The 27337-nt window shown below is 69.8% G+C and overlaps 3 protein-coding genes across 4 annotated transcripts; 1 reads left to right on the top strand and 2 right to left on the bottom strand.

Annotated features, from left to right (window-relative positions):
* Positions 1-1481: 1481 nt before the first annotated feature.
* Positions 1482-10239, bottom strand: LOC134152946 (synaptophysin-like protein 1). The gene is made up of 5 exons (XM_062598705.1): positions 10145-10239; positions 8218-8336; positions 6019-6229; positions 3346-3519; positions 1482-1598 (listed from the first exon to the last, which is right to left on the bottom strand). Exons 1-5 carry the CDS (start codon positions 10211-10213, stop codon positions 1482-1484), a joined length of 690 nt encoding a protein of 229 aa, XP_062454689.1. The 5' UTR covers positions 10214-10239.
* Positions 10240-11511: 1272 nt separating this feature from the next.
* LOC134152953 (mucin-19-like) lies at positions 11512-18923 on the bottom strand. Its single transcript, XM_062598713.1, has 3 exons — positions 18012-18923; positions 16587-17201; positions 11512-14945 (listed from the first exon to the last, which is right to left on the bottom strand). The coding sequence occupies exons 2-3, from the start codon at positions 17074-17076 to the stop codon at positions 11512-11514; spliced, it is 3924 nt and encodes a 1307-aa protein (XP_062454697.1). The 5' UTR covers positions 17077-17201; positions 18012-18923.
* Positions 18924-22731: 3808 nt separating this feature from the next.
* TYROBP (transmembrane immune signaling adaptor TYROBP) lies at positions 22732-25477 on the top strand. Of its 2 annotated transcripts, none has more exons than XM_062598722.1 (5): positions 22732-22835; positions 24019-24039; positions 24722-24799; positions 25170-25213; positions 25363-25477. In XM_062598722.1, exons 1-5 carry the CDS (start codon positions 22784-22786, stop codon positions 25426-25428), a joined length of 261 nt encoding a protein of 86 aa, XP_062454706.1. In that variant the 5' UTR covers positions 22732-22783; the 3' UTR covers positions 25429-25477. The 2 variants fall into 2 exon arrangements, with proteins under 2 accessions (XP_062454706.1, XP_062454705.1); XM_062598721.1 differs by having other exon boundaries at positions 24683-24799.
* The last annotated feature ends 1860 nt before the right edge of the window (positions 25478-27337 follow it).

The raw sequence follows: 27337 nt of genomic DNA, 5'->3' as shown, positions 1-27337 counted from the left end.
CAACCGAGACCCGGGCCAACCCAACCGGTCGAGACCCGGGCCAACCCGATCAACCGAGACCCGGGCCAACCCAACCGGTCGAGACCCGGGCCAACCCGATCAACCGAGACCCGGGCCAACCCAACCGGTCGAGACCCGGGCCAACCCGATCAACCGAGACCCGGGCCAACCCAACCGGTCGAGACCCGGGCCAACCCGATCAACCGAGACCCGGGCCAACCCAACCGGTCGAGACCCGGGCCAACCAGATCAACCGAGACCCAGGCCAACCCAACCGGTCGAGACCCGGGCCAACCCGATCAACCGAGACCCGGGCCAACCCAACCGGTCGAGACCCGGGCCAACCCGATCAACCGAGACCCGGGCCAACCCAACCGGTCGAGACCCGGGCCAACCCGATCAACCGAGACCCGGGCCAACCCAACCGGTCGAGACCCGGGCCAACCCGATCAACCGAGACCCGGGCCAACCCAACCGGTCGAGACCCGGGCCAACCAGATCAACCGAGACCCAGGCCAACCCAACCGGTCGAGACCCGGGCCAACCCGATCAACCGAGACCCGGGCCAACCCAACCGGTCGAGACCCGGGCCAACCCGATCAACCGACCGAGAGCCGGGCCAACCCAATGAAGACCCAGGCCAATCCGACCAACCGAGACCCGGGCCAACCCGATGAAGACCCAGGCCAATCCGACCGACCAACCGAGACCCGGGCCAACCCAATCGAGACCCGGGCCAACCCAATCAGCCAAGATCCGGGCCAACCCAAACGAGACACCGGGCCAACCCAACTGGTCGAGACCTGGACCAACCCAATCGGGACCCGGGCCAACCCAACCAATCGAGCGAGACCCGAGCCAACCCAACCCGATCGAGACCCGGGCCAACCCGATCAATCAAAACCCAGGCCAACCCGATCAATCAAGACCCGGGCCAACCCGATCAAGACCCAGGCCAACCCAACCGGTTGAGACCCAGGCCAGGCCAATCAATCGAGGCCCAGGCCAACCCAATCGAGACCCGGGCCAACCCGACCAATCGAGCGAGGCCCGGGCCAACCCAATCAAGACCTGGGCCAACCCAAACCAATCGAGACCCGGGCCAACCCGACCAATCGAGACCCGGGCTCTCCCGCCGCGCGGCTCCGCCTCGGCCCTCGGGCGCGCCCCGGGGTGGGGGGAGAGGGGGGGCCCCATGCCGCCACCCCACGCCGCCGCCCTCCACCCAACGAGCGCCTCGGCCTCGCCGGCCGATAAAATTAGCGTTAAAAAAAAAGACAAAAAAAAGGAAAACCCGACAAAAAAAAACCCCACCCCGCCGAGCCCCCCAAAATACCCCAAAACGCTCCAAATTTGGCCAAAAGACAAGAGGAGAAGGACGCGAGGTGGCACCTGCCCGGAGTGAGGTTCAACGCGGTGACCGCGCCGTGGGGGGTGGGCGGGGGGGCGGGGTGGGGGCGGGGTGAGGGTGGGGGGCGGGGTCACAGGGCCCCGGGGGCGGCGGCGGGGGGGGGCGGGGGGGGGCGGTGCAGATCCGTCTCCTTGTAGACGAACCAGGAGCCGGCGGCCCAGAGCAGCAGGTTGAGGAAGCCGAAGATCTGCGGGGGGGAGGAGGGGGGGAGGGGCCGTGAGTGACCACCCAGCACCCACCAGCAGCACCCACCACCCAGCACCCACCAGCACCACCCACCAGCACCCACCAGCACCACCCACCCGTAACCATCACCCACCACCACCCATAACCATCACCCACCACCACCATCACCCACCACCACCACCCATCTCCTCCCCATCCGACCCCACCCACCACCACCACCACCCAACGCCCCCCCAGACCCACCACCGCCACCCATCTCCTCCTCCCCATCCGACCCCACCCAACGCCCCCCCAGACCCACCACCGCCACCCATCTCCTCCTCCCCATCCGACCCCACCCAACGCCCCCCCAGACCCACCACCGCCACCCATCTCCTCCTCCCCATCCGACCCCACCCAACGCCCCCCCAGACCCACCACCGCCACCCATCTCCTCCTCCCCGTCCGACCCCACCCAACGCCCCCCCAGACCCACCACCACCACCCATCTCCTGCTCCCCATCCGACCCCACCCAACGCCCCCCCAGACCCACCACCACCACCCATCTCCTCCTCCCCATCCGACCCCACCCAACGCCCCCTCAGACCCACCACCGCCACCCATCTCCTCCTCCCCATCCGACCCCACCCAACGTCCCCCCAGACCCACCACCACCACCCATCTCCTGCTCCCCATCCGACCCCACCCAACGCCCCCCCAGACCCACCACCACCACCCATCTCCTCCCCATCCGACCCCACCCACCACCACCACCACCCAACGCCCCCCCAGACCCACCACCGCCACCCATCTCCTCCTCCCCATCCGACCCCACCCAACGCTCCCCCAGACCCACCACCGCCACCCATCTCCTCCTCCCCATCCGACCCCACCCAACGCCCCCCCAGACCCACCACCGCCCACCCATCTCCTCCTCCCCATCCGACCCCACCCAACGCTCCCCCAGACCCACCACCGCCACCCATCTCCTCCTCCCCATCCGACCCCACCCAACGCCCCCCCAGACCCACCACCGCCCACCCATCTCCTCCTCCCCATCCGACACCACCCAACGCTCCCCCAGACCCACCACCGCCACCCATCTCCTCCTCCCCATCCGACCCCACCCAACGCCCCCCCAGACCCACCACCGCCCACCCATCTCCTCCTCCCCATCCGACCCCACCCAACGCCCCCCCCAGACCCACCACCACCACCCATCTCCTCCTCCCCATCCGACCCCACCCAACGCCCCCCCAGACCCACCACCGCCACCCATCTCCTCCTCCCCATCCGACCCCACCCAACGCCCCCCCCAGACCCACCACCACCACCCATCTCCTCCTCCCCATCCGACCCCACCCAACGTCCCCCCAGACCCACCACCGCCCACCCATCTCCTCCTCCCCATCCAATCCCACCCAACGTCCCCCCAGACCCACCACCGCCACCCATCTCCTCCTCCCCATCCGACCCCACCCAACGCCCCCCCCAGACCCACCACCGCCACCCATCTCCTCCTCCCCATCCGACCCCACCCAACGTCCCCCCAGACCCACCACCACCACCCATCTCCTGCTCCCCATCTGACCCCACCCAACGCCCCCCCAGACCCACCACCACCACCCATCTCCTCCTCATCATCCAACCCCACCCAATGCCCCCCCAGACCCACCACCACCCACCCATCTCCTGCTCCCCAACCGACCCCACCCACCCATCTCCTCCTCCCCATCCGACCCCACCCAACGCCCCCCCCCAGACCCACCACGGAGACGTTGAGGGAGCCCGCGGGGCTGACGGCGGCGGCGGAGCAGGTGGTGGGCGGGCGGCAGCCGGGCAGCGGCGCCGCCACCGAGACCTTCACGTCCGTCAGGGCCTTGGCCCACGCCGAGGTGCTCACGAGCCACAGGAAGGAGAAGACCACGGTGGCCACGAAGTCCTGGGGGGGGCGGTGGGGGGGGGGGGGGGGAGGAGGAGGAAGCGGAGGGTTAGAGGGAGCCCGAGAGGTTGGGAAGGGTCTTGGGTGGGGGGTGGGGGGTGTTGGGGGGGGTGTTGGGGGGGGGTGGGGACACCCTGAGGGCCACCTTGAGGTTCCTCAACATGGTGGAGCCCAAAAGCGCAGCTGGACGGGGACAGAGCCCGATTCTGGGGGGGGGGCACCCAAAATTGGGGGGTGGGAGAGGACAGACTGCCGGTCTGGGGGGGGGGGCACCCAAAATTGGGGGGCGGGAGAGGACAGACTGCCGGTCTGGGGGGGGGGGGGGCACCCAAGTCCCACAGACCTGGGGGCCCCCCCCCAAAAAAATTAGGGGCTGATGGGGGGAGGGGTGTGACCCCGAAAGGTGGGAGACCTCCCCCCCCACCCACACCCCCATCGCCCCCCCCCCAAAAAAAAACGGGGGGGGCCGACGCTTACCCCGAGTCCTGTCCACGGCAGCAGCGAGAGAGAAACCCGGGGGGGGGGTTATTGACCCCCCCCAAAATTACCCCTTCACCCCCCAAAATTAGCCCCTCCCAAATTACCCCCTCGCCCCCCAATTGCCCCCCCAAATTACGCCCTTGCCCCCCCCAAATTGCCCCCTCCCAAATCACCCCTTCGCCCCCCCAAATCACCCCCCCAAATTACCCCCTTGCCCCCCCCCCAATTGCCCCCTCCCACCATGGACATGAGCCCCCCCCCCCCCAAACTGGGGGGTATTTATAGCTTGGGGGGGGGAACTGCAACTCCCATGATGCCCCTGGGGAGCTGGAGCATCATGGGAAACCCGCCTGGGACTACAGCTCCCATGATGCCCCGGGGCACGCTGGAGCATCATGGGAAACCCCACCTGGGACTACAGCTCCCATGATGCCCCTGGGGAGCTGGAGCATCATGGGAAACTCCGCCTGGGACTACAGCTCCCATGATGCCCCTGGGGGTGCTGGAGCATCATGGGAAACCCCGCCTGGGACTCCAGCTCCCATGATGCCCCTGGGGGTGCTGGAGCATCATGGGAAACCCCGCCTGGGACTACAGCTCCCATGATGCCCCTGGAGCACCCCGGGCCACCCAAGCTGGGAATCCAGCTCCCATGACGCCCCTGGAGCACCCTGGGCCACCCAAGATGAGACGCCAGCTCCCATGATGCTCCACGGGCCACCCAAGATGGGACGCCAGCTCCCATGACACCCCTGGAGCACCCTGGGCCCCCCAAGCCAATACTCCAGCTCCCATGATGCTCCACGGGCCACCCAGGATGGGACTCCAGCTCCCATGATGCTCCTGGAGCACCCTGGGCCCCCCCAAGCCGGGACTCCAGCTCCCAAGATGCTCCACGGGCCACCCAGGATGGGACGCCAGCTCCCATGATGCTCCTGGAGCACCACGGGCCACCCAAGATGGGACTCCAGCTCCCATGACGCCCCTGGAGCACCCTGGGCCACCCAAGATGAGACTCCAGCACCCATGATGCCCCTGGAGCACCCTGGGCCCCCCAAGATTGGACTCCAGCACCCATGACACCCCTGGAGCACCCTGGGCCCCCCAAGATTGGACTCCAGCACCCATGACACCCCTGGAGCACCCTGGGCCCCCCAAGATTGGACTCCAGCACCCATGACACCCCTGGAGCACCCTGGGCCACCCAAGATTGGACTCCAGCACCCATGATGCCCCTGGAGCACCCTGGGCCCCCCAAGATGAGACTCCAGCACCCATGACGCCCCTGGAGCACCCTGGGCCCCCCAAGATGGGACTCCAGCTCCCATGACGCCCCTGGAGCACCCTGGGCCACCCAAGATTGGACTCCAGCACCCATGATGCCCCTGGAGCACCCTGGGCCCCCCAAGATGAGACTCCAGCACCCATGACGCCCCTGGAGCACCCTGGGCCCCCCAAGATGGGACTCCAGCTCCCATGACGCCCCTGGAGCACCCTGGGCCACCCAAGATTGGACTCCAGCACCCATGATGCCCCTGGAGCACCCTGGGCCCCCCAAGATGAGACTCCAGCACCCATGATGCCCCTGGAGCACCCTGGGCCACCCAAGATGGGACTCCAGCACCCATGACACCCCTGGAGCACCCTGGGCCCCCCAAGATGGGACTCCAGCTCCCATGACGCCCCTGGAGCACCCTGGGCCCCCCAAGATGAGACTCCAGCACCCATGACGCCCCTGGAGCACCCTGGGCCCCCCAAGATGGGACTCCAGCTCCCATGACGCCCCTGGAGCACCCTGGGCCACCCAAGATGGGACTCCAGCTCCCAAGATGCTCCACGGGCCACCCAAGTCAGGACTCCAGCTCCCACAACGCCCCTGGAGCACCCTGGGCCACCCAAGATGAGACTCCAGCACCCATGATGCCCCTGGAGCACCCTGGGCCCCCCAGGATGGGACTCCAGCTCCCACGACGCCCCTGGAGCACCCTGGGCCACCCCAGCCCCGCCGGGGCGACCCACCGCCATGGGCAGCCGGGCGGCGCCGGCGCGGTACAGGCCGAGGCAGCCCAGGTAGACGGCGAGGGCGGCGGCGGCGTAGACGAAGGCGGCGGCGGCCACGGCCACGAAGAACTGGGCGGCGGCGGCGAAGTCGCCCACGAGGTGCACGTCGGCGGCCCACGTGCCGTTGCAGAGGTCCTTCAGCGGCGGCGCGAAGGTCGCCCGGTTCAACCTGGAGCGGCGGGGGCGAGGCGGGCGGGCGGGCGGGCGGCGCTCGCCTTCCCCGGCCTCCGGCCTCCTCCTCCTCCTCCTCCTCCCCGCCAGGCTCGAGGGGACCTTGGTGCTCCCTCTTTAAAGACCTTCTAAAGACCTTCTAAAGACCTTCTAAAGACCTTCTAAAGACCTTCTAAAGACCTTCTAAAGACCTTCTAAAGACCTTCTAAAGACCTTCTAAAGACCTTCTAAAGACCTTCTAAAGACCTTCTAAAGACCTTCTAAAGACCTTCTAAAGACCTTCTAAAGACCTTCTAAAGACCTTCTAAAGACCTTCTAAAGACCTTCTAAAGACCTTCTAAAGACCTTCTAAAGACCTTCTAAAGACCTTCTAAAGACCTTCTAAAGACCTTCTAAAGACCTTCTAAAGACCTTCTAAAGACCTTCTAAAGACCTTCTAAAGACCTTCTAAAGACCTTCTAAAGACCTTCTAAAGACCTTCTAAAGACCTTCTAAAGACCTTCTAAAAGACCTTCTAAAAGACCTTCTAAAAGACCTTCTAAAAGACCCTCTAAAAGACCTTCTAAAAGACCCTCTAAAAGACCTTCTAAAAGACCCTCTAAAAGACCCCATTGAAGGCCCCCGGCTGCCCCATCGACCACGTCCCACGGGTGCTGGTGGCCACCCGGACGCCTCTCAAAGCCCCACCACCACCTTCATCCTCCTCCTCCTCCTCGTCAAGCTCAAGGAGACCTTCGTGCTCGCTCTTGCATCTTCTGGAGACCTTCTAGAGATCTTCTAGAGACCCTTGAAGGTCCCCAGCTGCCCCATCGACCACATCCCATGGGTGCTGCTGGTAGCCACCCGGACGCCTCTCAAAGCCCCAGTGCCACCTTCTTCCTCCTCCTCTCCCCCAGGCTCGAGGGGACCTTCTCACTCCCTCTTGCACCCTCTTGCACCCTCTTGCACCCTCTAAGACCCCGTTGAAGGCCCCCAGCTGCCCCATCGACCACGTCCCACGGGTGCTGGTGGCCACCCGGACACCTCTCAAAGCCCCAGCGCCACCTTCATCCTCCTCTTCCTCCTCGCCAAGCTCAAGGAGACCTTCGTGCTCCCTCTTGCATCTTCTAAGACCCTCTAAGACATTCTAAGACCCTCTAAGACTTTCTAAAGCCCCCTTGAAGGTCCCCAGCTGCCCCATCAACCACGTCCCACGGGTGCTGCTGGTGGCCACCCGGACGCCTCTCAAAGCCCCACCGCCACCTTCCTCCTCCTCACCAGGCTGAAGGGGATCTTCACACTCCTTCTAAGACCTTCTAAGACCTTCTAAGACCTTCTAAGACCTTCTAAGACCTTCTAAGACCTTCTAAGACCTTCTAAAGCCCTCTTGAAGGTCCCCATCTGCCCCATCGACCGTGTCCCACGGGTGCTGGTGGCCACCTGGACGCCTCTCAAAGCCCCAGCGCCTCCTTCTTCCTCCTCCTCCTCCTCTCCCCCAGGCTCGAGGAGACCTTCTCACTCCCTCTTGCATCTTCTAAGACCTTCTAAGACCTTCTAAAGCCCCCTTGAAGGTCCCTGTCTGTTCCATCCACCACGTCCCACGGGTGCTGCTGGTGGCCACCCAGACGCCTCTCAAAGCCCCACCGCCGCCACCCTCCTCCTCCTCCTCACCAGGCTGAAGGGGATCTTCACACTCCTTCTTGCGTCTTCTAAGACCTTCTAAGACCTTCTAAGACCTTCTAAGACCTTCTAAGACCTTCTAAGACCTTCTAAGACCTTCTAAGACCTTCTAAGACCTTCTAAGACCTTCTAAGACCTTCTAAGACCTTCTAAGACCTTCTAAAGCCCTCTTGAAGGTCCCCATCTGCCCCATCGACCGTGTCCCACGGGTGCTGGTGGCCACCCGGACGCCTCTCAAAGCCCCAGCGCCTCCTTCCTCCTCCTCCTCCTCCTCGTCCTCCACCCCCCCCAGGCCCGAGGGACCCTCCCGCCCCGCGGGGGACTCACCGGAAGGGGTAACCGAACGCCGCCGTCACCGTGACGTTGGGGCCGCCCGAGCAGCTGACGCCGAAGGAGACGGAGCCGCTGTAGCGGCCGCACGTGGCGAAGGCGAAAATGGAGAAAATCTGCGCGGGGGCGGCCCAAAAAAAAAAGGGGGGAAAAAAGGGGGGTTTTGGGGAAAAAAAACCCAGCGGCAGGAGGCGGCGCGAGCGGCGCTAACGAGCGCCGGCGATAATTAGCGGCGGTTATCGATGGCGATCATGGCGGGGGGGGGGGGGGTCGTTTAGGCGGCGGTTCAACCTCCTCCCCCCCCCCCCCGTAACGAGCAGCTCCCTAAACACCCCGTAATTAGCCCCCCAAAAAATTAATACTAATTAACACTAATCGCCCCCAAGCACTAATTAGCGACAGCTTCGCCCGCTGCGCAGGTCGCTGATGGAGTGAAGGCACCAGGAGCTCGTTAGCGGCCGCTATTAACCAGGGGGGGGGAAGGGGGGGGCGTCACCGAGCGCTAATTAATGCGCTAATTAATGCACTGGCAATTATTAACGAGCACTAATTGCCGCTGCTCTTCGGACGGACACCCAAACCCACCGGTTTCGGCGCTAATTGGCCGTTAATTGCCGCGATTCCCGCGCGCCCCGTGGGGACGCTTCGCCTCCCAGTAAGGCCAGTGTCCCCCAGTCGCCCTCCCAGTAAGCCCAGTGCCGCCACCAGGTTCCTCCCAGTAACACCACCAAGGTGTCCTTGCAGCCTTCCGGTCCCTCCCAGTGTCACTTCAGCTGTTCCCAGTGTTCCCAGTGCCCCTCCCTGCCATTCCCAGTGCCCCCCAGTCCCAACCAGCAACGTTCCCAGTGCCCCCTGGCCATTCCCAGTGCCCCTCCCTGCCATTCCCAGTGCCCCCCAGTCCCAACCAGCAACGCTCCCAGTGCCCCCTGGTCATTCCCAGTGCCCCCAGTCCCAACCAGTAACATTCCCAGTTCCCCCTGCCATTCCCAACACCCCCCAGTCTCTCCCACTAACGTTCCCAGTGCCCCTCCCTCACCATTCCCAGTTCCCCCCCATTCCCAGTGCACCCAGTTGCTCCCAGTAACATTCTCTATATTCCCAGTCCCTCCCAGTAACATTCCCAGTGCCCCCAGTCCCTCCTAGGGAGGCTCCCAGTCCTGGCCGCAGCCTCCCAGTCCCTCCCAGTAGGGCTCCTGGGCCCAGCTGCAGGCTCCCAGTCCCTCCCAGCAGGGCTCCCAGTCCCTCCCAGCAGCGCTCCCACGCCCGGCCGCGGGCTCCCAGTCCCTCCCAGCAGGGCTCCCAGTCCCTCCCAGCAGGGCTCCCAGTCCCTCCCAGCAGGGCTCCTGGGCCTGGCCGCAGGCTCCCAGTCCCTCCCAGTAGCGCTCCATGGACCGGCCGCAGGCTCCCAGTCCCTCCCAGTAGCGCCCCCACACCCGACCGCAGGCTCCCAGTCCCTCCCAGCAGCGCTCCCAGCCCGGCCGCAGCCTCCCAGTCCCTCCCAGCAGCGCTCCCAGTCCCTCCCAGCAGCGCTCCCAGCCCGGCCGCAGCCTCCCAGTCCCTCCCAGCAGCGCTCGCAGTCCCTCCCAGCAGGGCTCCCAGTCCCTCCCAGCAGGGCTCCCAGTCCCTCCCAGCAGGGCTCCTGGGCCTGGCCGCAGGCTCCCAGTCCCTCCCAGTAGCGCTCCATGGACCGGCCGCAGGCTCCCAGTCCCTCCCAGTAGCGCCCCCACACCCGACCGCAGGCTCCCAGTCCCTCCCAGCAGCGCTCCCAGTCCCTCCCAGTCCCTCCTAGCAGCGCTCCCAGTCCCTCCCAGTCCCTCCCAGCAGCGCTCCCAGCCCGGCCGCAGCCTCCCAGGGCTCCCAGTAGCTCCCAGCCGCCCCCCCGGCCCCCTTTCCCAGTGCTCCCAGTACCGCCGCGGCCACGCACCCACTGGAGGCCCCGCACCAGCCCCAGCGGCTCCTTGGCCGCGCCCAGGTCCAGCCGCAGCGCCGGCATCTTGGCGGCCCCGCGAGCGCGCCGGAAGTGACGGCGGCCGGGAGGGGGGGGGGGAGGCCGGAAATGGGACGCGCCGGAAGTGACGGCGGGGCGGGGCCGCTCTGCGCCCCCCGCGCTCTGCTCGTTTGCATGGCCCCGCCCCCGCGTTTCTGACGTCCGCGCGCGGCCCCGCCCCCCGCGCTCTGCTCGTTTGCATGGCCCCGCCCCCGCGTTTCTGACGTCCGCGCGCGGCCCCGCCCCCCGCGCTCTGCTCGTTTGCATGGCCCCGCCCCCGCGTTTCTGACGTCCACGCGCGGCCCCGCCCCCCACGCTCTGCTCGTTTGCATGGCCCCGCCCCCGCGTTTCTGACGTCCGCGCGGCCCCGCCCCCCGCGCTCTGCTCGTTTGCATGGCCCCGCCCCCGCGTTTCTGACGTCCGCGCGCGGCCCCGCCCCCCGCGCTCTGCTCGTTTGCATGGCCCCGCCCCCGCGTTTCTGACGTCCGCGCGCGGCCCCGCCCCCCGCGCTCTGCTCGTTTGCATGGCCCCGCCCCCGCGTTTCTGACGTCCGCGCGGCCCCGCCCCTCCGCTCTTCTCATTTGCATGGCCCCGCCCCACCTTTCTGCACGTCTCCATTGCCCCGCCCCCACGCTCCGCTCATTTGCATGGCCACGCCCCAGCATTCCGTCGCCCGCATGGCCCCGCCCCGCATTTCCGCTCATTTGCATGATTGGCCCCTCCCCCCGGCGTCCCCCCTCCTTGCCCATCTGGCCCCACCCTTCTCCCCCTCATTTGCATGACTGGCCCCGCCCCTATCACCCCCCCATCGCTTGGCCTACCAGGCCCCACCCCCATCCCCCGCTCATTTGCATGGCTGCCCCCGCCCTCCCTCTCCCTCATTTGCATGGGCAGCCCCGCCTCCCAGCAGCTTGGACATTTGCATGGCCCCGCCCCCCGCCGAACTGCCCATTGGCTGCCCGGCCCCCCCCCATTTGCATGCTCCCTACCTCATTTGCATAAGGCAGATTACCGAGCTGCTCCCCAGCCGCTTCGCATAACGAGCTCCTCATTTGCATAACTCCACCCCAGGACACTTTATTTGCACGGCTCCGGGAGCTGCTCATTTGCATAGCCACACCCCCAACCACCAGCCGGGTGGGCGGGGCCGGTGGGGCTCCGCCCCGCCCCCTTCCTCCTAGCCCCACCCCCCATCCTCCCTCGAGACCCGCCCCCAGGACCCCCCTCCTGCCCCCACCCCTGCTCCCAGCCGCCCCCATCCTGCCCTCCCAGTCGTCCCAGTCGTCCCAGTTCCCCCCCCCCAACTAGAAGTCCCAGATGTTGAGGGCGCCCCGGGCCCGGCCCAGCCCCAGCACCCGCCGCCGCTGCACCCGCCCCCCGCGACCCACCACCTCCACCTCCACCACCTCCTCCTCCCCCCCCCGGCTGGCCCCGGGGCCACCGGACCCACGGCCACCAGCCCCGTGGCCACCAGCCCCATGGCCACCAGCCCCGTGGCAGCATGTCCCATGGCCACCAGCCCCGTGGCCACCAGCCCCATGGCCACCAGCCCCATGGCAACATGTCCCATGGCCACCAGCTCCATGGCCACCAGCCCCATGGTCACCAGCCCCATGGCAACATGTCCCATGGCCACCAGCTCCATGGCCACCAGCCCCGTGGCCACCAGCCCCATGGCAACATGTCCCATGGTCACCAGCCCCATGGCCACGAGCCCCATGGTCACCAGCCCCGTGGCAACATGTCCCATGGCCACCAGCCCCGTGGCCACCAGCTCCATGGCCACCAGCCCCATGGCAACATGTCCCATGGTCACCAGCCCCATGGCCACCAGCCCCGTGGCCACCAGCCCCGTGGCAACATGTCCCATGGTCACCAGCCCCATGGCCACGAGCCCCATGGTCACCAGCCCCATGGCAACATGTCCCATGGTCACCAGCTCCATGGCCACCAGCCCCGTGGCCACCAGCCCCATGGCAACATGTCCCATGGTCACCAGCCCCATGGCCACCAGCCCCATGGTCACCAGCCCCGTGGCAACATCTCCCATGGCCACCAGCCCCATGGCCACCAGCCCCGTGGCCACCAGCCCCATGGCAGCATGTCCCATGGTCACCAGCCCCGTGGCCACCAGCCCCGTGGCCACCAGCCCCATGGCAGCATGTCCCATGGTCACCAGCCCCGTGGCCACCAGCCCCGTGGCCACCAGCCCCATGGCAACATGTCCCATGGCCACCAGCCCCATGGTCACCAGCCCCATGGTCACCAGCCCCATGGTCGCCAGCCCCATGGCAACATGTCCCATGGTCACCAGCTCCATGGCCACCAGCCCCATGGCCACCAGCCCCATGGCAACATGTCCCATGGTTACTAGCCCCATGGCTACCAGTTCCACGGTCACCAGCCTCATGGTCATTAGCGCCATGGCTACCAGCTTCATGGTCACCAGCTCCATGGCAACATGTCCCATGGCCACCAGCCCCATGGCCACCAGCTTCATGGCCACGAGCCCCACAGCAACATCTCCCATGGCCACCAGCCCCAGGGTCACTAGCCCCACGGCCACCAGCCCCACGGTCACTAGCCCCACAGCTACCAACCCAGTCGCTCCCATCCTCGTGGCCGTTAACCCCACGGCCACCGGCCCCACGGCTCCAAGCCCCGTGGCCATCAGCCCCTTGCTCGCTCCCCACGCAGCCACCATCCCCGCGGTCACCAGCCCCACGGCCGTCAACCCCGCCGGCCAGCCCCAGGGCCCGCTTGCCCAGCCCCACACGAGGTAGCCCACGGTTGAGGGAGGCCAGGAGGACGCAGGCCTTGCACAGCGGTTGGCTGGCGGCGTAGCCGCACCGGGCGCAAGCCCCCAACGCCTTGGTGGCCACGTGGGCCCCCACGGCCAAGCGGCGGCCCGAGTGGCCCAAGGCGGCCACGGAGCTGGCCCGCGTGGCCTCCAGCTCCTTGAGGAGGGCTCGGGCGTGGCCCCGGTAGGCGTGGGGCGCGTAGAGGCACTCGGTGCTCACGTAGTCCAGCCCCTCGAAGTAGGCGTAGAGGACGATCTCCTTCTCGTAGGCGTGCCGCAAGGGCTTGCAGCGGGGCACCGCCGGCCACGGCGCCGCCGTCGGGCTCGTCGCCGGGGGCCTCGGGACCCGCGGGACCTTCGTGGGGCTCCTGGTGGCCTTCGTGGGGCTCCTGGTGGCCTTCGTGGAGCCGCCGGTGGCCTTCGTGGAGCTTCTGGTGGCCTCCATGGAGCTCCTGGTGGCCTCCGTGAAGCTCGTGGTCTCCACAGGGCTCCTGGTGCTCTTCGTGGGGCTCCCGGTGGCCTCTGTGGAGCTCTTGGTGGCCTCTGTGGAGCTCTTGGCGGTCTCCATGGAGCTCCTGGTGGTCTCCATGGAGCTCCTGGTGACCTCCGTGAAGTTCGTGGTCTCCACGGGGCTCCCGGTGGTCTTCATGGGGCTCCTGGTGGCCTCTGTGGAGCTCTTGGTGGCCTCTGTGGAGCTCTTGGCGGCCTCCATGGAGCTCTTGGTGGTCTCCATGGAGCTCCTGGTGGCCTCCGTGAAGTTCGTGGTCTCCACGGGGCTCCCGGTGGTCTTCGTGGGGCTCCTGGTGGCCTCTGTGGAGCTCTTGGTGGCCTCTGTGGAGCTCTTGGCGGTCTCCATGGAGCTCTTGGTGGTCTCCATGGAGCTCCTGGTGGCCTCCATGAAGTTCGTGGTCTCCACGGGGCTCCCGGTGGTCTTCATGGGGCTCCTGGTGGCCTCTGTGGAGCTCTTGGCGGCCTCCATGGAGCTCTTGGCCTTCTCCATGGAGCTCCTGGTGGCCTCCATGGAGTCCGCCATCTCCGCAGGGCTCCTGGTGGCCTCTGTAGGGCCCTCAGTGCCCTCTGAGATCCTTGCGGCAGCCTCCGAAGCTCTCGAGGTCTTCGCCACGGTCCCCGTAAGTGCTCCTCTGGTGGCATCCATACACCCCGCGACCCCTTTGATGGTCGGCGTGGACACCCCGGGGCTCGCGGCAGCGTCCCCTGGGGTCAAGGCAGCCACCGCCGCGGCCCCCGTGACACCGGTGACCGTCGCCGCGGCCTCCCCGCCCGTCCCCACAGTCCTGGTGGCCTCAGAGACCCGCCCCGAGTCCGGCCCGGCTGTCGCCACGCCATCCGTGACCTTGGCGGCCACCTCCGTGACCCCGGTGGCCACCACCGTGACCTCAGCGGCCACCTCCGTGGCTTTGGTGGCCGTCCTGGTGGCCTCGGTGGCCATCTTGGTGGCCTCAGCGGCCATCCCGGTGGCCTCGGTGGCCACCTCCGAAGCCATCCCGGTCGTCCCTGTGGTAGCTGTGACCTCGGTGGCCATCTTGGTGGCCTCGGTGGCCATCTTGGTGGCCTCGGCGGCCGTCCCTGTGGTAGCTGTGACCTCGGTGGCCATCTTGGTGGCCTCGGTGGCCACCTCTGAAGCCATCCCGGTCGTCCCTGTGGTAGCTACGACCTCGGTGGCCATCCTGGTGGCCTCGGTGGCCATCTTGGTGGCCTCGGTGGCCACCTCTGAAGCCATCCCGGTCATCCCTGTGGTAGCTATCACCTCGGTGGCCATCTTGACGGCCTCGCTGGCCATCTTGGTGGCCTCGGTGGCCATCTTGGTGGCCTCGGTGGCCGTCCCGGTGGCCTCGGCGGCCGCCCGCCGCAGCCGGGCCACGTCCCCGCGCAGGAAGTTCATCAGCACCGTCTCGGCGATGTCATCGGCGTTGTGGCCTGGTGGGGACGGACGGACGGACGGACACGGCGGGTCACGGGGGGGCCCCCAGCGCCTCCCAGTCCATCCCAGCACCCTCCAAGCTCCTCTAACCCCTCTCCCAGCACCTCCCAGTCCATCCCAGCACCTTCCAGCTTCTCCAACCCCCGTCCCAGCACCTCCCAGCCCATCCCAGCACCCTCCAAGCTCCTCTAACCCCTCTCCCAGCACCTCCCAGTCCATCCCAGCACCTTCCAGCTTCTCCAACCCCACTCCCAGCACCTCCCAGTCCATCCCAGCACCCTCCAAGCTCCTCTAACCCCTCTCCCAGCACCTCCCAGTCCATCCCAGCACCTTCCAGCTTCTCCAACCCCCCTCCCAGCACCTCCCAGCCCATCCCAGCACCCTCCAAGCTCCTCTAACCCCTCTCCCAGCACCTCCCAGTCCATCCCAGCACCTTCCAGCTTCTCCAACCCCACTCCCAGCACCTCCCAGTCCATCCCAGCACCCTCCAAGCTCCTCTAAACCTCCTTCCAGCACCTCCCAGTGCCCTCCAGCTCCTCCAAACCCCCTCCCAGCACCTCCCAGTCCATCCCAGCACCCTCCAATCTCCTCCAAACCCCCTCCCAGCACCTCCCAGTGCCCTCCAGCTCCTCCAAACCCCCTCCCAGCACCTCCCAGTCCATCCCAGCACCCTCCAATCTCCTCCAAACCCCCTCCCAGCACCTCCCAGCACCCTCCAGCTCCTCCAAAGCCCCTCCAAGTGCCCTCCAGCTCCTCCAAAGCCCTTCCCAGTGCCCTCCAGCTCCTCCAAACCCCTTCCCAGCACCCTCCAGCTCCTCCAAACCACCTCCCAGCGCCCTCCAGCTTCTCCAAACCACCTCCCAGCGCCCTCCAGCTCCTCCAAACCCCCCTCCCAGCACCTCCCAGCACCCTCCAGCTCCTCCAAAGCCCTTCCCAGTGCCCTCCAGCTCCTCCAAACCCCCTCCCAGCACCCTCCAGCTCCTCCAAAGCCCTTTCCAGCACCTCCCAGCGCCCTCCAGCTCCTCCAAACCCCCTCCCAGCACCCTCCAGCTCCTCCAAAGCCCCTCCCAGCGCCCTCCAGCTCCTCCAAACCCCTTCCCAGTGCCCTCCAGCTCCTCCAAACCCCCTCCCAGCACCTCCCAGCTCCTCCAAACCCCTTCCCAGTGCCCTCCAGCTCCTCCAAACCCCCTCCCAGCACCCTCCAGCTCCTCCAAAGCCCTTCCCAGCACCTCCCAGCGCCCTCCAGCTCCTCCAACCCCCCTCCCAGCACCCTCCAGCTCCTCCAAACCCCCTCCCAGCGCCCTCCAGCTCCTCCAAAGCCCTTCCCAGCACCTCCCAGCGCCCTCCAGCTCCTCCAAACCCCTTCCCAGTGCCCTCCAGCTCCTCCAAACCCCCTCCCAGCACCTCCCAGCTCCTCCAAACCCCTTCCCAGTGCCCTCCAGCTCCTCCAAACCCCCTCCCAGCACCTCCCAGCTCCTCCAAACCCCCTCCCAGCGCCCTCCAGCTCCTCCAAAGCCCTTCCCAGCACCTCCCAGCGCCCTCCAGCTCCTCCAACCCCCCTCCCAGCGCCCTCCAGCTCCTCCAAACCCCTTCCCAGCGCCCTCCAGCTCCTCCAAAGCCCCTCCCAGCGCCCCCACCGGTGGCGATCTTGTCGACGCCGAGGAGGCGGGCGCCGCGGTCGAGGGCCTGCCGCCGGAAGACGCCGCAGAAGGTGCAGTGGCTGGCGGGGCCGAGGCGGCGGGCGACGCGGTCCATGCTCCAGCCGTAGAGAGCCTCGTAGGAGAGCACGAGGAGCGGCAGGCGCCCGCGGGCCCGGCGCACGGCGTCCAACGAGTCGTCCCGGTAGCCGGCGATGCCCTCGTCCACCGAGAGCAGGACGAGGCGGAGGCCGTAGCGGTGGCGGCGGTCGAGGCGGGCCAGGAGGTGGGCGAGGACGGAGGAGTCTTTGCCGCCCGAGGCGGCCACGGCCACGGCGTCGCCCGGTCGGAAGAGGCCGCCCGTCACGATGGCCCGATGCGTCTCCTCCTCGAAGGCGGACACGAAGCACTGCCGGCAAAGGGCCTGGCCCGTCTTGGGGCGCCGGAGGGCGGCCCGGCGCGGGCAAAGGGCGCAGCGGGGCGCCGGCATGGCGGCTGCGGGGTGGGACGCAGCGGGAGCGCTCCGGGGCGCCGGCGGGGCCTCCTGGGAAGCCCCCGGTGGTGCTGGGTCAGCCGGGGCACCCGTAGGGTTGCACTGGGGTCTCCTGGAAGCCCCTACGATGAGAACAAGATCTTCTGACCACCCCTTGGACCTCCTCAGCACCCACATGATCACATTGGGCTCTCCTGGAAGTCCCTACGATGAGAGTGAGATCTTCTGAGCACCCCTTGGACCTCCTCAGCACCCATATGATCACATTGGGCTCTCCTGGAAGCCCCTACGATGAGAACAAGATCTTCTGACCACCCCTTGGACCTCCTCAGCACCCCTATGATTCCATTGGGCTCTCCTGGAAGCCCCTATGATGAGAATGAGATCTTCTAAACACCCCTTGGACCTTCTCAACACCCACATGATTGCATTGGACTCTCCTGGAAGCTCCTATGATGGCAATGAGATCTTCTGAGCACCCCTTGGACCTTCTCAGCACCCATACGATCGCACAGGGCTCTCCTGGAAGCCCCTATGATGGCAATGAGATCTTCTGGGCACCCCTTGGACCTCCTCAGCACCCATATGATCGCACTGGGGTCTCCTGGAAGCTCCTATGATGGCAATGAGATCTTCTGAGCACCCCTTGGACCTTCTCATCACCCATACGGTTGTACTGGGCTCTCCTGGAAGCCCCTATGATGGCAATGAGATCTTCTGAGCACCCCTTGGACCTCCTCAGCACCCATATGGTTGTACTGGGCTTTCCTAGAAGCCCCTATAATGGCAATGAGATCTTCTGACCACCCCGTGGACCTCCTCAGCACCCACATGATCGCACAGGGCTCTCCTGGAAGCCCCTATGATGGCAATGAGATCTTCTGAGCACCCCTTGGACCTCCTCAGCACCCATATGATTGTACTGGGCTCACCTGGAAGCCCCTATGACGGATGTGAAATCTTCTAGGCACCCCTGGGTGGCACCAGGACCTCTGGGGCACCTATAGGGTTGTGTTGGGGTCTCCTGGGAGCCCCTGTGATGCCTATGAGATCTTCTGGGCTCCCTCGGGTTCTTCTAGACACCCATACGGTTGCATTGGGCTCTCCTAGACACATCCACGATGGATACGAGACCTCTCGGGCACCCTTGGGTGCTACTGCAAACTCCTGGACACACATAGGGTTGTACCGGGGTCTCCCGGAAGACCCTATGGTGGGAATCTTGGACGCCCTTATGATGGGAATGGGTTCTCCTGGGCATCCCCAGGGTGACGTTTAGTTGCTCCGGGCCTCCCCTAAGGTGGCAACGGCTCCTCCTGGGCGCTTCTGTGATGGGACTGGGCCTTACCGGACACCCCCACCCAAGGCCACGGCTCCTTCCGGAGGCCCGTTAGCGGCACTAAGTTCTCCGGGACGCCCCAACGTTGGGATGAGACCTCCTGGGCACCTTCACGATGGGAACGCCCGTTTCTCGACGCTCTCCTCTAGGGAAATGGGAGCTCTCGGACCCCCCCCCTGCGGTGGGACTGGGCCCTCCTGGGCACCTCTGAGGTGGGACTGGGTCTTCCTGGAGACCTCTACGGTGGCATTAGATTCTCGTGGACATCTCTGCGGCGGGAACGGGTCCTTTTGGAAGCCCCCACCCAGGGGAGCAAGTCTATCTGGGCACCCTTGGGTGACATCAGGTCTTCCCCACGGCCACCCGTGATGGGGAAGGGTCTTCTCAGGCATCTCTGGGTGGGATTGGGACTTCCCGGACATCTCCGTGATGGGAATGAGACCATCTGAACACCCTTATCCAGGGAAACGGGTCTTCCCACGCGGCCCGGGGTGCGACTGGGTCCTCTCGGACACCCCTGTAACGGGAATCGGCCCTTCCAGACGCCCCTGGGTGGGATCGGGATCTCCTGGACCTCCCCCCCCCCCCCCCCCCGTGATGGGAATGGGACCATCTGGGCACCCCGATGGGTTCTCCTGGGTGGGACTGGGTCCTCCTGGACATCCCTATGGTGGGAACTGGCCCTTCCGGACCCCCCCCCCCCAAAAAAAATTGGGAATGGCTCCTCCCGGCCACCCTCTTCCCATCCCCCCCCAGCCAGGAATGGATTCTCCCGCCACCCCCCCACCCATGGGAATGGACCCGGCCAGGCCCCTCCCCCTCAGGGAATGGGACCCTTCTGAACCCCCCCAAAAAGGGGAATGGGTGCTCCCAGCACCCCCCAGGGGGGCAATGGGCCCTTCCAACCCCCCCATAAGGGGAATGGGCGCTCCCAGCACCCCCCGGGGGGGGGCAATGGGCCCTTCCACCCCCACAAAAAGGGGAATGGGCGCTCCCAGCACCCCCCGAGGGGGCAATGGGCCCTTCCAACCCCCAAAAAGGGGAATGGGCGCTCCCAGCACCCCCCGGGGGGGCAATGGGCCCTTCCGCCCCCCAAAAAAAGGGGAATGGGCGCTCCCAGCACCCCCCTAGGGGGGCAATGGGCCCTTCCGCCCCCCCAAAAAAGGGGAATGGGCGCTCCCAGCACCCCCCGAGGGGGCAATGGGCCCTTCCAACCCCCAAAAAGGGGAATGGGCGCTCCCAGCACCCCCCGGGGGGGCAATGGGCCCTTCCGCCCCCCAAAAAAAGGGGAATGGGCGCTCCCAGCACCCCCCGGGGGGGCAATGGGCCCTTCCAACCCCCAAAAAGGGGAATGGGCGCTCCCAGCACCCCCCGGGGGGGCAATGGGCCCTTCCGCCCCCCAAAAAAAGGGGAATGGGCGCTCCCAGCACCCCCCTAGGGGGGCAATGGGCCCTTCCGCCCCCCCAAAAAAGGGGAATGGGCGCTCCCAGCACCCCCCGGGGGGGCAATGGGCCCTTCCGCCCCCCAAAAAAAGGGGAATGGGCGCTCCCAGCACCCCCCTAGGGGGGCAATGGGCCCTTCCGCCCCCCCAAAAAAGGGGAATGGGCGCTCCCAGCACCCCCCGGGGGGGCAATGGGCCCTTCCAACCCCCAAAAAGGGGAATGGGCGCTCCCAGCACCCCCCGGGGGGGCAATGGGCCCTTCCGCCCCCCAAAAAAAGGGGAATGGGCGCTCCCAGCACCCCCCGGGGGGGCAATGGGCCCTTCCGCCCCCCCAAAAAAAGGGGAATGGGCGCTCCCAGCACCCCCCGGGGGGGCAATGGGCCCTTCCGCCCCCCCAAAAAAGGGGAATGGGCGCTCCCAGCACCCCCCGGGGGGGCAATGGGCCCTTCCACCCCCCCAAAAAGGGGGAATGGGCGCTCCCAGCACCCCCCGGGGGGGCAATGGGCCCTTCCAAGCCCCCCATAAGGGGAATGGGCGCTCCCAGCACCCCCCTAGGGGGGCAATGGGCCCTTCCGCCCCCCCAAAAAAGGGGAATGGGCGCTCCCAGCACCCCCCGGGGGGGCAATGGGCCCTTCCGCCCCCCCAAAAAAGGGGAATGGGCGCTCCCAGCACCCCCCGGGGGGGGCAATGGGCCCTTCCACCCCCACAAAAAGGGGAATGGGCGCTCCCAGCACCCCCCGAGGGGGCAATGGGCCCTTCCGCCCCCCCAAAAAAAGGAATGGGCGCTCCCAGCACCCCCCGGGGGGGCAATGGGCCCTTCCGCCACCTCCAAAAAGGGGAATGGGCGCTCCCAGCACCCCCCGGGGGGGCAATGGGCCCTTCCGCCCCCCCCAAAAAGGGCAATGGGCGCTCCCAGCACCCCCCGGGGGGGGCAATGGGTCCTTCCGCCCCCCAAAAAGGGGAATGGGCGCTCCCAGCACCCCCCGGGGGGGGCAATGGGCCCTTCCAAGCCCCCCATAAGGGGAATGGGCGCTCCCAGCACCCCCCGGGGGGGCAATGGGCCCTTCCGCCCCCCCAAAAAAGGGGAATGGGCGCTCCCAGCACCCCCCGGGGGGGCAATGGGCGCCCCTGGGTGCGCCCCCCCCCCCCGGCGCCCCGCGCAATGGTCGCGCCCGGCGCCTCCGCCTACGTCACTCACCCGCGAGCGGCTCCGCGCGCGCCGGCGGCTCCCTGCGGCGCTTCCCGGCAGGCCCCGCGCGCCCCGCCCCGCCCCCCCCCCCCCCTCCCAACCCGCGCCGGCGCGGGCCAATCAGCGCGCGCGCAGCCCGCCCGCGTAGCCCACACGCCGCGCATGCGCGCTGCGCCGCGGCGGGCGGAGGCGAGCGCCCCCCCCCCCCGTGACGGGCTCCGCCCCCTTCTTAAAGGGGCAGCGACGCCCCCGGGGCACATTTACCCCCCCCGGGGCAGCTCTGACCCCCTCGGGGCACATTTACCCCCCCCCGGGGCAGCTCTGACCCCCCCGGGGCTCATTTACCCCCCCCCCGGGGCAGCTCTGACCCCCCCCCGGGGCTCATTTACCCCCCCCCGGGGCAGCTCTGACCCCCCCCCCCCGGGGCTCATTTACCCCCCCCCGGGGCAGCTCTGACCCCCCCCTCGGGGCACATTTACCCCCCCCGGGGGCAGCTCTGACCCCCCCGGGGCTCATTTACCCCCCCCGGGGCAGATCTGACCCCCCCGGGGCTCATTTACCCCCCCCGGGGCAGCTCTGACCCCCCCCCGGGGCTCATTTACCCCCCGGGGGCAGCTCTGACCCCCCCTCGGGGCACATTTACCCCCCCCGGGGCAGCTCTGACCCCCCCCAGGGCACATTTACCCCCCGGGGGCAGCTCTGACCCCCCCCTCGGGGCTCATTTACCCCCCCCCGGGGGCAGCTCTGACCCCCCCCCCGGGGCTCATTTACCCCCCCCGGGGCAGCTCTGACCCCCCCCTCGGGGCACATTTACCCCCCCCCGGGGCAGCTCTGACCCCCCCCCGGGGCTCACTTACCCCCCCCCCGGGGCAGCTCTGACCACCCTGGGGCTCATTTACCCCCCCCGGGGCAGCTCTGAGCCCCCCCTCGGGGCACATTTACCCCCCCCCGGGGGCAGCTCTGACCCCCCCCTCGGGGCACATTTACCCCCCCCGGGGGCAGCTCTGACCCCCCCCGGGGCACATTTACCCCCCCCGGGGGCAGCTCTGACCCCCCCGGGGCACATTTACCCACCCCGGGGGCAGCTCTGACCCCCCCCCTCGGGGCACATTTACCCCCCCCCCGGGGCAGCTCTGACCCCCCCGGGGCTCATTTACCCCCCGCGGGGCAGCTCTGACCCCCCCCGGGGCACATTTACCCCCCCCCGGGGCAGCTCTGACCCCCCCGGGGCACATTTACCCCCCCCCGGGGCAGCTCTGACCCCCCCCGGGGCACATTTACCCCCCCCGGGGCAGCTCTGACCCCCCCCTGGGGCACATTTACCCCCTCAGGGGCAGCTCTGACCCCCCCGGGGCTCATTTACCCCCCCCCGGGGCAGCTCTGACCCCCCCCCGGGGCTCATTTACCCCCCGGGGGCTCATTTACCCCCCCGGGGCAGATCTGACCATCCCCCGGGGCACATTTACCCCCCTCCGGGGCTCATTTACCCCCCCCCGGGGCAGATCTGACCCCCCCCCCGGGGCACATTTACCCCCCCCCCCGGGGCAGCTCTGCAGCACTTGTCCCCCTCCCTTCCCCCCCCCCCCCGCCAGGGGCCCAGGCGTCCGGGCTGGCACCCAGCCCCCCACCCCCACCCCCCCCCCGGACGCCTGGGCCCCCGTGGCCCTGCCCCGGGGCCGGGCGACGCCCTCGGGTCCCCGCCGAGACGAGTCGCCCGCGACGCCCCGGAGCCGCCATGGGCCCCCCCGCGCCCCCCCGCGCCCCCCTCGGCCTCCTGCTGCTCCTCGGTGAGTGCCCCCCCCCCACCCCCGGCGGGGCCCAGGCGTCCGGGAGACCCCATGACCTCCCGGGGGGGCCCAGGCGTCCGGGAGCCCCCATCACCCCCCGGGGGGGGCAGGCGTTTGGGAGACCCCATTACCCACCCCGGGGGGGCCCAGGCGTCCGGGAGCCACTATCACCCCCCACCCCAGGGGGGGCCCAGGCGTCCGGGAGCCCCCATCACCCCCCGGGGGGCAGGCGTTTGGGAGACCCCATTACCCACCCCGGGGGGGCCCAGGCGTCCGGGAGCCACTATCACCCCCCACCCCAGGGGGGGCCCAGGCGTCCGGGAGACCCCATGACCTCCCGGGGGGGCCCAGGCGTCCGGGAGCCCCCATCACCCCCCACGCCGGGGGGCCCAGGCGTCCGGGAGGCCCCCATCACCCCCCACCATGGGGGGCCCAGGCGTCCGGGAGCCCCCATCACCCCCCACGCCGGGGGGCCCAGGCGTCCGGGAGACCCCATGACCTCCCGGGGGGGCCCAGGCCTCCGGGAGGCCCCATCACCCCCCACCCCAGGGGGGGCCCAGGCGTCCAGGAGGGACCCAGGCGTCCGGGTGCCGCCCTCGCCCTCCCCCTTCCCTCCCTCCCCACACGCAGGGGGCCCAGGCGTCCGGGCTGGACAAGGCAAAAGGGGAAGTGGGGGGAGTGGCGGACGGGCCGGACGCCTGGGCCCCTCGGGGGAGGGGGAGGGGGAGGCTCCCGGACGCCTGGGCCCCGTCCTGCCCTCGGCTCCTTCCTCCTGCGGCCACCGCAGCTTCTCCTCGCTGTGCTCACGAGGGGGCCCAGGCGTCCGGGGGACCCAGGCGTCCGGGGGGCGGGAGCCAGGTGTCCGGGTGTCCCCCATGAAGGGGCCCAGGCGTCCGGGGGGCCCAGGCGTCCGGGGGGCGGGAGCCAGGTGTCCGGGTGTCCCCCATGAAGGGGCCCAGGCGTCCGGGGGGCCCAGGTGTCCGGGTGCCCCCCAGAAAGGGGCCCAGGCGTCGGGCGCCCCCCAAAGGGGCCCAGGTGTCCGGGTGCCCCCCCCGAAGGGGCCCAGGTGTCCGGGTGCCCCCCTGAAGGGGCCCAGGCGTCCGGGTGCCCCCCTCCAAAGGGGCCCAGGCGTCCGGGGGCTTCTCCCTCCCCCCCCTCACTGGGGCCTTTCTTCACCTTTCAGGCCTGGCGGCTGCTCAGAAAGGTGACGCCCCTCCCCCACCCCCAGGGACCCAGGCGTCCGGGGAGGGGGAGGGGCCTGAGAGGACCCAGGTGTCCAGGAGGGGCCCAGGCGTCCTGGAGGGGTCTAGGCATCCGGGGAGGGGCCCAGGCGTCCAGGAGGGGCCCAGGCATCTGGGGAGGGGCCCAGACGTCCGGGAGGGGCCCGGGCGTCCCGGAGGGGCCCGGGCGTCCGGGAGGGGCCCAGGCGTCCGGGAGGGGCCCAGGCGTCCGGGGAGGGGCCCAGGCGTCCGGAAGGGGCCCAGGCATCCGGGGAGGGGCCCAGGTGTCCTGGAGGGGCCCAGGCGTCCTGGAGGGGCCCAGGCATCCGGGAGGAGCCCAGGCATCCGGGGAGGGGCCCAGGCGTCCTGGAGGGGCCCAGGCGTCCTGGAGGGGCCCAGGCGTCCGGGAGGGGCCCAGGCATCCGGGGAGGGGCCCAGGCGTCCTGGAGGGGCCCAGGCGTCCGGGAGGGGCCCAGGCATCCGGGAGGGCCCCAGGTGTCCTGGAGGGGCCCAGGCATCCGGGGAGGGGCCCAGGTGTCCTGGAGGGGCCCAGGCGTCCGGGAGGGGCCCAGGCGTCTGGGAGGGGCCCAGGCGTCCGGGAGGGGACCCAGGCGTCCGGGTGCCCAGACTGCAGCTCCTACCCGCTGGGCCCGGGGCCAATCGCAGCGGTCGTCCTGGCCGACCTCATCATGACGCTGCTCATCGCGGGCGGAGCCTATTGCCTGGCGGGGCGGAGCCATCAGGGTAGGGGGCGGGGTCAGCACGGGTGTGGGGCCAGGGAGAGGGCGGGGCCAGCCGATGGGCGGGGGGTAGGGAGGAAGGGGGCAGGAGCAGCCCCTGGTGGGGGGAGCTAGTGAGGAAAGGGGGCGGGGCCATAATGGGGGCAGGGCCTAGTGCGATTGGTGGGCTGGAAGGCAGGGGGTGGGGCCAGCCGTGGGGAGGGGAGGGGCCAAGGTGGGGGTGGAGCCTGCCAAAGGGGGGGGCGTGGCCAGTGGGGGTTGGGGGGGGTGACGGTTGTGTGGGCGGGGCTAAAGGGCTGGGGGCGGGGCCAGGAGGGGCGGGGCTTCCACGGAGGGAAGGGTGGGGCCGCCGGCGCCTGACTCCGCCCCCTCAGCTCCGAAGAAGCCCCGCCCACCCGAGACGGAATCGACCTATCAGGTGGGTCACTGCGGCGGCGGGGGTGGGGGTGGGGGGTGGTGGGGCGTGGCCACGGCCCAATATGGCGCCGCGGCGAGCCCCGCCCCCCCCTCGGGCTGACCCCTGACCCCTGACCTCTGCCCTCCCCTCCCCCCGCCCCCCCCCCCCAGGAGCTGCGCGGCGCCCGCGGCGACGTCTACAGCGACCTGCGCGGAGCGGCGGGCGCCGCGCGATGACGTCACCGGGCCGCGCCGCCTCCCGCCAATAAACGGCCGCTTCCGCCCGGCCTCGCAGCGTCATTCCTGGAGGGAGGGGGCGGGACTTCCGGCCGCCGCGGCGGAAGTGGGGCGGTGAAGGCGGTGCCGCGCGGAGCCGGAAGTGGGGCAGGGAGGGCGGCGCGGAGCCGGAAGTGGGGGGCGGTGCCGCGCGGAGCCGGAAGTGGGGGCGGTTCCGCGCGGAGCCGGAAGTGGGGCGGGGAGGGCGGCGCGGCGCGGAGCCGGAAGTGGGGCGGGGAGGGAGGCGCCGCGCGGAGCCGGAAGTGGGGCGGGGAGGGAGGCGCCGCGCGGAGCCGGAAGTGGGGCGGGGAGGGCGGCGCCGCGCGGAGCCGGAAGTGGGCGGGGAGGGCGGCGCCGCGCGGAGCCGGAAGTTGGGCAGGGAGGGCGGCGCCGCGCGGAGCCGGAAGTGGGGCAGGGAGGGCGGCGCCGCGCGGAGCCGGAAGTGGGGCGGGGAGGGAGGCGCCGCGCGGAGCCGGAAGTGGGGCAGGGAGGGCGGCGCCGCGCGGAGCCGGAAGTGGGGCAGGGAGGGCGGCGCGGCGCGGAGCCGGAAGTGGGGGGCGGTGCCGCGCGGAGCCGGAAGTTGGGCAGGGAGGGCGGCGCCGCGCGGAGCCGGAAGTGGGGCAGGGAGGGAGGCGCCGCGCGGAGCCGGAAGTGGGGCAGGGAGGGCGGCGCGGCGCGGAGCCGGAAGTGGGGGGCGGTGCCGCGCGGAGCCGGAAGTTGGGCAGGGAGGGCGGCGCCGCGCGGAGCCGGAAGTTGGGCAGGGAGGGCGGCGCCGCGCGGAGCCGGAAGTGGGGCAGGGGGGGCGGCGCGGCGCGCCGGAAGCGCTGCCGACGTCACGCGGCGCGCGCCGGAAGCGGCCTCTCGCGGCGCGGCGGCCCCTCCCCTCCCCCCCCCTCTCCTTCCGAGCGCGATGGCGGCGCCGGCGGCGGCGGCTCCGGCCGCTCTTCCCCGCCGCGGCTCCGCCCGGCCCCGGCCCCGGCCCCGGCCCCGCCGCCGGCCCCAAGAGCGGCGAGGAGCGGCTCAAGGAGATGGAGGCCGAAATGGCGCTGTGAGGGCGGCGCCGCGCGTCGCCATGGCGACCGCGCTGGGGGGGAGGGGGAGGGGGGCGCGGACAGAGCCCGGGGGGGGGGGGCGGCTCCATGGCAACGGGGAAGGGGGCGGGGCCGGGGGGCGGCTCCATGGCAACGGGGAAGGGGGCGGGGCCGGGGGGGCGGGGCTAAGGGGCCGTAGCGACCGGGGGGGGGCGATGGGGGGGGGGACAAGAGGGACCCCGGGGGGGGCAGCAGGGCCCTGCGGGGGGGGGGGCGATGGGGGGGGGACAAGAGGGACCCCGGGGGGGCAGCAGGGCCCTGCGGGGGGGGGGCGATGGGGGGGGGGACAAGAGGGACCCCGGGGGGGGCAGCAGGGCCCGCGGGGGGGGGGGGCGATGGGGGGGGACAAGAGGGACCCCGGGGGGGGCAGCAGGGCCCCGCGGGGGGGGGGGGGCGATGGGGGGGGGACAAGAGGGACCCCGGGGGGGGCAGCAGGGCCCCGCGGGGGGGGGGGGGGCGATGGGGGGGGACAAGAGGGACCCCGGGGGGGGCAGCAGGGCCCCGCGGGGGGGGGGGGGGCGATGGGGGGGGGACAAGAGGGACCCCGGGGGGGGCAGCAGGGCCCTGTGGGGGGGGGGCGATGGGGGGGAGCTGGGGGGGGGGAGGGGGCAATGTGGGGGTGCCGGGGGGAGGGGCGCTGACCCCCGTGACCCCCCCGCCCCCCCCCAGGTTCGAGCAGGAGGTGCTGGGCGCTGCCCCCCCACCCGCCGCCGCCGCCGCCCCCCCCGCTGGAGGGCGTGGCCCTGGCCCCGCCCCCCCCGGCCGCCCCCGCCGCCGCC

The sequence above is a fragment of the Rhea pennata genome, chromosome 36, assembly GCF_028389875.1.
Source record: "Rhea pennata isolate bPtePen1 chromosome 36, bPtePen1.pri, whole genome shotgun sequence".
In the NCBI taxonomy this organism is placed as follows: Eukaryota; Metazoa; Chordata; class Aves; order Rheiformes; family Rheidae; genus Rhea; species Rhea pennata.
This window is presented reverse-complemented; position numbering and strand designations above follow the sequence as displayed.